Raw genomic sequence first — 9,477 nt, forward strand, 5'->3', positions numbered from 1 at the left:
GCAGTGTGTTTGTAGTGAGTGCATAGTGTGTATAATGAATGCAGTGTGTTTGTAGTGAGTGCAGAGTGTGTTTGTAGTGAGTGCAGTGTGTATAATAAATGTAGTGTGTTTGTAGTGAGTGCAGAGTGTGTATAATGAATGCAGTGTGTTTGTAGTGAGTGCAAGGTGTGTATAATGAATGCAGTGTGTTTGTAGTGAGTGCAGAGTGTTATAATGAATGCAGTGTATGTAGTGTGTTTGTAGTGAATGCAGAGTGTGTATAGTGAATGTAGTGTGTAGTGAGTGCAGAGTGTGTATAATGAATGCAGAGTGTGTATAATGAATGCAGAGTGTGTATAGTGAATGCAGTGTGTATAATGAATGCAGTGTGTATAATGAATGCAGTGTATGTAGTGAGTGTGTAGTGAATGCAGAGTGTGTATAATGAATGCAGAGTGTGTATCGTGAATGTAGTGTGTGTAGTGAGTGCAGGGTGTATAGTGAATTTAGTGTGTTTGTAGTGAGTGCAGATTGTGTATAATGAATGCAGAGTGCGTATAGTGAATGTAGTGTGTTTGTAATGAGTGCAGAGTGTGTATAATTAATGTAGTGTGTTTGTAGTAAGTGCAGATTGTGTATAATGAATGCAGTGTGTGTGTGTGCTGGATGAAGTGTGTATGTGTGCTGGATGATGTGTGTGTGTGTGTGTGTGTGTGTGTTTGTGTGTGCTGGATGATGTGTGTGTGTGTGCTGGATGATGTGTGTGTGTGTGTGCTGGATGAAGTGTGTGTGAACTGGATGAAGTGTGTGTGTGTGCGCTATATAATGTGTGTGTGTGTGCTGGATTATGTGTGTGTGTGCTGGATTATGTGTGTGTACTGGATTATGTGTGTGTGTGCTGGATTATGCGTGTGTGTGTGTGCTGGATGATGATGTGTGTAACGGATCACCTGGCACCCCGACTGGGTACCTCCGTTAATGGATGCTCCTAGTGCTTCCTGAGGACTCCAAGCACTCTGGCAGACACCACAATCACTGAATCCGAGAAACCTTTTAAATTCTCCCAAGCATATGAATGCTGTAGACCATTGAATAGGAACCATACGAATAGGCTTGTACTCCTAGCAGTCAACTGGAACAGCATGCAATAAATCCTTCCCCCAATAATGAGACGACACATCACTTTGAGGGTAAAACAGGAACTCTCTGGCTGCTAGCTTGCAGCCCTTTTTATTAGGTGCTCCCATGAAGGGGAGGGACACACACAGTAACGTACATTAACCAATCACACAATAGTTACATCCCACACATAGCCCCCCCCCCTCTACCTGTAAACTAATTATCTGTACACACAGGAAAATACAATTATCATAGGTAGGGAAAATACAGTTTTTACACAACATTCATAACTCCCAAAATATACATCACATTTGCATAAAAATACATATTCACAATCAATCCATTCAGGGGAACAACATACTCAAAAATCATACGAATTGGAACAGGGGTTCAAAAGTTAGTACAAATGTGCATTTGACCTTCTGGAAGCATGGTTTTACAGGGCCCTCTATCCTGGAGACAATGGGTAAGTAATCTAATTATCCAGGACTAGAGGCAGACTCCATTAACCACATGGTTACAGAAAGACATAAAACACTTTAAAATACAGAAAGTTACTTTTTAACCATAACACACAGACATTTCACATATCCCCAGATAGCTGGGATCTGAGCGCACAAAACTACCGAATAGCGCTCAGATCCTATTCACACAGTACAATTGCCATGGAGCTAAAGTCTTTCCCATAGTCTTTCATTATATGAATAGGCTCCATGGTATAGCTATCTGGGGTATCACATTCCCATAAAGTCTGGTCCATAGTCCAAAGGCAAGAGGCGGGCAAGCAGCCCCCTCCAAGGACACGTGGCGAGGTCGGTTTCACCACACTGTGTGTGTGTGTGTGCTGGATTATGTGTGTGTGCTGGATTATGTGTGTGTGTGTGTGTGTGTGTGCTGGATGATGATGTGTGTGTGTGTGCTGGATGATGAGGTGTGTGTGTGTGTTGGATGAAGTGTATGTGTGTGTGCTGGATGATGTGTGTGTGTGTGTGCTGGATGATGTGTGTGTGTGTGCTGGATTATGTGTGTGTGTGCTGGATGATGTGCGTGTGTGTGTGCTGAATGATGTGTGTGTGTGTGCTGGATGATGTGTGTGTGTGTGTGTGCTGGATGATGTGTGTGTGTGTGCACGCTGGATGATGTGTGTGTGTGTGTGTGCTGGATGGTGTGTGTGTGTGTGTGTGTGCTGGATGGTGTGTGTGTGTGTGTGCTGGATGATGTGTGTGTGTGTGTGTGCTGGATGATGTGTGTGTGTGTGTGTGCTGGATGATGTATGTGTGTGTGCTCGATGATGTGTGTGTGTGTGTGTGCGCGCTGGATGATGTGTGTGTGTGTGTGTGTGTGTGTGTGCTGGATGGTGTGTGTGTGTGCTGGATGATGTGTGTGTGTGTGTGCTGGATGATGTGTGTGTGTGTGTGCTGGATGATGTGTTTGTGTGCTGGATGATGTACGTGTGTGTGTGTGTGTGTGTGTGTGTGTGTGTGTGTGCTGGGTGATGTGTGTGTGTGTGTGCTGGATGATGTGTGTGTGTGTGCGCGCTGGATGATGTGTGTGTGTGTGTGCTGGATGGTGTGTGTGTGTGTGTGTGCTGGATGATGTGTGTGTGTGTGTGTGTGTGTGTGCTGGATGATGTGTGTGTGTGTGTGTGTGTGTGTGCTGGATGATGTGTGTGTGTGTGTGCTGGATGATGTGTGTGTGTGTGTGTGTGCTGGATGATGTGTGTGTGTGTGCGCGCTGGATGATGTGTGTGTGTGTGTGTGTGTGCTGGATGGTGTGTGTGTGTGTGCTGGATGATGTGTGTGTGTGTGTGTGTGTGCTGGATGATGTGTGTTTGTGTGTGCTGGATGATGTGTGTGTGTGTGTGTGTGTGCTGGATGATGTGTGTGTGTGTGTGTGTGTGTGTGCTGGATGATGTGTGTGTGTGTGCGCTGGATGATGTGTGTGTGTGTGTGCTGGATGGTGTGTGTGTGTGTGTGCGTGTGCTGGATGATGTGTGTGTGTGTGTGTGTGTGCTGGATGATGTGTGTGTGTGTGTGTGTGTGTGTGTGTGCTGGATAATGTGTGTGTGTGTGTGTGTGCTGGATGATGTGTGTGTGTGTGTGTGTGTGCTGGATGATGTGTGTGTGTGTGCTGGATGATGTGTGTGTGTGTGTGCGCTGGATGATGTGTGTGTGTGTGTGTGTGTGCTGGATGGTGTGTGTGTGTGTGCTGGATGATGTGTGTGTGTGTGTGTGTGTGTGCTGGATGATGTGTGTTTGTGTGTGCTGGATGATGTGTGTGTGTGTGTGTGTGTGCTGGATGATGTGTGTGTGTGTGTGTGTGTGTGTGCTGGATGATGTGTGTGTGTGTGCGCTGGATGATGTGTGTGTGTGTGTGCTGGATGGTGTGTGTGTGTGTGTGTGCGTGTGCTGGATGATGTGTGTGTGTGTGTGTGTGTGCTGGATGATGTGTGTGTGTGTGTGTGTGTGTGTGTGCTGGATAATGTGTGTGTGTGTGTGTGTGCTGGATGATGTGTGTGTGTGTGTGTGTGTGCTGGATGATGTGTGTGTGTGTGCTGGATGATGTGTGTGTGTGTGTGCGCTGGATGATGTGTGTGTGTGTGTGTGTGTGCTGGATGGTGTGTGTGTGTGTGTGTGCTGGATGATGTGTGTGTGTGTGTGTGCTGGATGATGTGTGTGTGTGCACGCTGGATGATGTGTGTGTGTGTGTGTGTGTGCTGGATGATGTGTGTGTGTGTGCTGGATGATGTGTGTGTGTGTGTGTGCTGGGATGATGTGTGGGTGTGTGTGTGTGCTGGATGATGTGTGTGTGTGTGCTGGATGATGTGTGTGTGTGTGTGTGTGTGTGTGTGTGTGTGCTGGATGATGTGTGTGTGTGTGTGTGTGCTGGATGATGTGTGTGTGTGTGTGTGTGTGTGTGTGTGTGCTGGATGATGTGTGTGTGTGTGTGTGTGTGCTGGATGATGTATGTGTGCTGGATGATGTGTGTGTGTGTGTGTGCTGGATGATGTGTGTGTGTGTGTGTGTGCTGGATGATGTGTGGGTGTGTGTGTGCTGGATGATGTGTGAGTGTGTGTGTGCTGGATGATGGGGGGGAAGCATTTGTTTTTTAAAGGTTTTTTTTGTTTTATTCCCCCCTCCCTGCTTCTTACCTTGTCAGGGAGGGGGGAGATCGCCTGGTGGTCCAGTGGAGGGAAGTAGCCGCTGCATACAAGGGCTTTCACACGCTGTGTTCCTCTCCAGCACTAACTCTCGCGAGATTCGCCTGTGCGGAGCGTTGCCACGGTAACCCGTGGCAACGCTCTTACAGCCGCGGGTCTCGCGAGAGTTAGTGCTGGAGAGGAACACAGCGTGTGATGGGCCCCTGTGTGCAGGTAGCAGGGCAAGTCCTGCAGGACTGGTAACGGGAACGGCGTTCCTGCTTTGGAAAAAGTGCAGGAACGCCGTTCCCATGCGTTCCTGCAGGACTCGAGCCCTGCCTTAGGCGGCCACCTAACTTGCAAAATTAGAGAGCTGCCTCTGTTTTCAATAAGTGAAATTCAAGAACTGCTGCTTGGTATAACCCAGCCATTGACATGTGCCATTATAACAATATAATCAATGTTATTCATTTCACCTGTCAATGGTTTTAATGCTGTGGCTGATCAGTGTATGTGCTGTGCTTCTGTTTTTGGAATGAGTATAAAGAAACCATTTAAAAATAAAAATAAACAAATAAAAGCAATTATTTGGTTTATTAAAAATAAGAATTTTAATGTTAATTATCAAATTAAATATACAAGTCATGTACATGGTGAGGTCATAGCATTAAAAATAAATAAATTAAATATTTTAGTTAAGAAAAACAAAATATTTACAATTTTAGTCACATAACTAACTTTTTTATCTACAGACATTATGATTGTTAGCATTTTTATACCATCAACATATTCTACATGTGGTTACAATTATAGAAAGGTAATATGAAGAAGGCCCTGTTTAAATGAGCGGACAATCTTGGATCTGTGGATTTAAGCTAGGCTTGCCCAAGGTGTCTTGCCCAAGAACAGTATTGTGGTCTGACTGGTGAGATCTAATCCTGGGTTTACCAGCAGCAACATTACCACTGCTCTAACCAATCAATAGCATAATTAATGGTTTAATTTTCTCTCTTTCCATTATAGGTTTTTAATGCATTTCATAAGCAAAAATGTAAAGTGATCATATAAGTGCATATTAATGTACAAAGATATACTAGTTCAACATTTAAGCTTCCTTAAAAATGTAGTGGGTTTAACACTGAAAAGGGAGTCAAGAAATAATACAATATTTGATTGTCATGTTATGACAATAATCTACACATTGTTTACACTTGTTAACAATAAAACCACAGATCCATGAATAAATATAGAAATATAAATACATATAGAAAATCAAAACAGCTGTTAAAACTGTTATGTTATGGTATATACAGGTTTAGTTTAAATTACAATGAATAAATACATGTATACATATCTGCAGAGTTGCTGGTAAACATGCAGGTCTTTCAAAAAAAAAATTAAGAATAATTCTATATTCAGTTAGGGACACTCCCCCATTTGACAATCAGTTGCTGGCATAAACTGATGGAGGAGAATAGAACCCCCCACAGGCGGTTTTCCTGTCCTCTTTCAGATATATTCTGAGATGCATTTGCTGGGAGAATATAGGAATGTAGTAGCTGATATCACTCCATTCTGATGCTTGTCATAGCAAGTTTACTTGAAGTCAGCTTTTTTTTTTTTTTCTTTGTTGAAGTTTGTACTTCGTGACAACTTTCCATGCGATTCACCAGTTATTGAGGAAGTACAGTTCATGTCTTTGAGCTAAAAAAAAAAAAAAGGGTACTATAATGTTTGTTTACTACAATAATCAGAAAATAAATATATAATATATATATATATATATATATATATATATATATTTATATATATATATATATATATATATATATATATAGATAGAGAGATAGAGAGATAGAGAGATAGATATAGAGATAGAGAGAGAGATAGAGAGAGAGAGAGATAGAGAAAGATTGAACACGACAAATTATGTAAAGGAGTGCATGTTATTGCAAAAATAGACCCATGCTTCAACACAGTTATTACACATAGTAATATATGTATGATATCTGCAGCATAAAATATTTTATGCAGAAATTGTTGTCTAATCCAATAAAATAATATAATTCAATCTAATTTAATATAACCAGATGTTTAGATTATAACTGATAACAACAAAATTGCTATTCTAGTCAACAAGTTATCAAGTGTACCTAGAAATCTTATATTGTAAGTGTATTTTATTAGAGGGTTTGGCTTTCCTAGGCATTCTCAATACCTCCAGGGCTTGGGTTCTCAAAAGGCATATCCCCAGATGTTTTATAACTACAAGATCCATGATGCATGGCCATTCTAAAGATTTGGAACAGCGTTGTGCAATCTGTAATTCTACAACATATGAGGATCTACATGTTGCCATCCCTGTTGTAGGGTGCACTGTCCCCTCTATGTAATTTGCTTTTTTACAATGCTTTGTAGAACACCTTTGTAATACTGTAAGTGAACATTAAAATACGTTTTTTGAAATTGTCAGTTGTAGTCAGTTGTAGTATTTACCTGTCTAGAATTGTATCCACAATCTTCTTAACCCATGGGGCCGATGGTTCTAAGCATACTTCTTGTCCATTTTTTAAAGTTAATCTATGGATATCAACAACAGAAATAATTATCATTACTTGTGTTTATCATTACGTGTGTTTATCATTACATTTAAGGTAGAATATTATGTTCCAAATATTAATTCAGAAAAAATACAACTGAAAATACTTACATTACTTCCACGTTTTTACAATGTGGACCTTTGGGAATAATCTCAACATTCTGATAATGTTTACGGGAGATAAACTTTGTCTCTGTACTTATGCAAACACACCTCAGTTCACTCATTCTTGCCATGGGCATTCCTGTGGAAGAACAATGTTGTATTAAAATTTCTAATTAATAATGCAGCAATGCATTCAGCACATTTTACTGTCAGTTATATTTATTACAACAAGTAGGTAAAATTAGACGATTAAAAATTCAATAAAAAAAAAATATGAATAAATGATAATGATCAGCTCTTTATTCACTTCAGTAATACGTAAAATGCTTACCCCTGGATACAGCAGAACATGTCAAATAAATTGCTAATAAACAAATAATTTTTGTCTGAGTTTCCATGTTTCTTTCTATATTTCTTGGGTTAGATGCAGTTAGTTGGTGTTGCCTGTCTTGTTATTGTTTTGTGCAGACACTGATTCCTTTTATAAGTAGCTTGAATTGTGAAACAGGAATTTCCAGGCTGAACAAGCACATGGTGTGAGTCATAAAAAAGCATGCTCTATTCTGATTCTTTTGTCTTACTTTTTTTCTACGATATTTATTTAAATCATGTAAGCAGATAACATTGGAGCTTTCCCAGTGAAGTAGTGGGGAAAATTCCAGGGCACACAGGATGTTTTAATAAGCAAGACGTTGGGGAAATTGGAAGTATCATAATATTAAGTATATATCCTGGTTCTCCAGCTCAAGGCAACACAGTGTAAGAAGAAATGCATTCATATATTCAGTAAAAATATAAACTCTCTTTTTGCCTATTGAATTGCAAGTAATAAAATAATGCAGTAAGATGTTTCATTCTTTACTGAACTGTTTTGCAGTATAGAGTATTGTAGTACTGACAAGTTTAAGAACTTACTCCCTTAATCAACTCTAAAACACTGCAAAAATGCTCTCAACTTACGGGCGGAGCAAGGTCCCGATGTGAGCAGTCGAAGGTCCGCGGAGCTCCATGCTTGCAAGCGAAATTTGCCCAAATAATGTCAAGGGGACACCCCAACCCAATACAAAGCTCCAGGGCCGCCACCAGAAATGTTGGGGCCCCTGACAAAGCACAAGGTCTGGGCCCCCACGAACCCCCCCCCCTCCCCTGCCCGGCCTGCCCAGTGTGTGTGTGTGTGTGTTAGTGTAGTGAATGTAGTGTGTGTGTTCGTGTAATGTGTGTATGCAGTGTGTGTGTGTTAGTGTAGTGAATGCAGTGTGTGTGTTAGTGTAATGTGTGTATGCAGTGTGTGTGTTAGTGTAATGTGTGTATGCAGAGTGTGTGTTAGTGTAGTGAATGCAGAGTGTGTGTTAGTGTAGTGAATGCAGTGTGTGTGTGTTAGTGTATTGTGTGTATGCAGTGTCTGTGTTAGTTTAATGTGTGTGTGTTAGTGTATTGTGTGTATGCAGTGTGTGTGTTAGTGTAGTGAATGTAGTGTGTGTGTTAGTGTAATTTATGTATGCAGTGTGTGTGTGTTAGTGTAGAGAATGTAGAGTGGGAGCTGGCAAAAGCTGAAAAATCAGGACATGATTTCTAAACTGCCACCACTCCCTCATTTTCAAGCCCACCTACACAAATGTTATATCAAAACGTTCAGCTATTCCTGCTGCCACTAAAAATGCTAAGCCATAGTCCTGATAGTTTTCACAATATGACCATTTGTTTGCAACTCACGCAGTCCATTGACATTCATTGAAACTACACTCTAGCCAGCTCAAATTTGAAGGGCAATTGCTAAACTGTGACTGTGCCTTCATTGTTAATATTTCAGAGACATACTATGCATCAAAATGTAGGTCTGGGTCTTGTGATTCTCACAATATAAAGCTCTTCACTCTAGGAGTTATAGTTTTTAAAATACGACCGTTGAAAATGGCAACCGCCAAGCTGGAGCAGCAAGTGATGTCATAGACAGAGCCTTTTGTACACCTGCTAATGTTTTTATAAATGTATGATTTAATGTTACTGTGAAGCACTTTGGGCAACAACGTTGCAATTAAATGTTCTATATAAATAAATAATAGTTACTCCCCCCACTCCAGTTGTAGACTACTGGTGGAGGCAAGAACACTTCACACAATTTCCACAGAAATTGTAGCTTTCTAGTTTTATAAAGTTCTACCTTTTCTGCTCCTTGTACAGGCCATGATTTTTGGGACAGCCTAAACCGAGACCTTGATAACCCCAACTTTTCTAGCTCCATTTATTACCAAAACCCCCCAAAGCTCCAAACACTTACTACACCGCACTACCCAAACCTGTGGAGCTGTCTTCCCTAACAACAGGTCTTCCTTTCAAATGTATTTTCATTCTCTTTCCAAATCTACCTTAACCTTTACTATGCCATTTCAAACACTCGATATTCTCAAATGTTTGCACACAATGAATGTATACTCCTAATAACAAAAAACCCACAGTCTGACCAATTACTCTCATTATTGTGTTCTTATGATATGCACATCATTTGTATTCCCTTATTTTTGCTTACTACTGTGCT

The 9,477-nt window shown here is 40.9% G+C and overlaps 1 protein-coding gene across 1 annotated transcript; it reads right to left on the bottom strand.

Moving 5' to 3' along the window:
* Nucleotides 1-5,674: 5,674 nt before the first annotated feature.
* LOC134565675 (interleukin-8-like) lies at nucleotides 5,675-7,380 on the bottom strand. Its single transcript, XM_063425307.1, has 4 exons — nucleotides 7,273-7,380; nucleotides 6,948-7,080; nucleotides 6,734-6,817; nucleotides 5,675-5,941 (listed from the first exon to the last, which is right to left on the bottom strand). Exons 1-4 carry the CDS (start codon nucleotides 7,337-7,339, stop codon nucleotides 5,929-5,931), a joined length of 297 nt encoding a protein of 98 aa, XP_063281377.1. The 5' UTR covers nucleotides 7,340-7,380; the 3' UTR covers nucleotides 5,675-5,928.
* Nucleotides 7,381-9,477: the final 2,097 nt, after the last annotated feature.

Source organism: Pelobates fuscus, chromosome 6 (assembly GCF_036172605.1).
Source record: "Pelobates fuscus isolate aPelFus1 chromosome 6, aPelFus1.pri, whole genome shotgun sequence".
Taxonomy (NCBI): domain Eukaryota; kingdom Metazoa; phylum Chordata; class Amphibia; order Anura; family Pelobatidae; genus Pelobates; species Pelobates fuscus.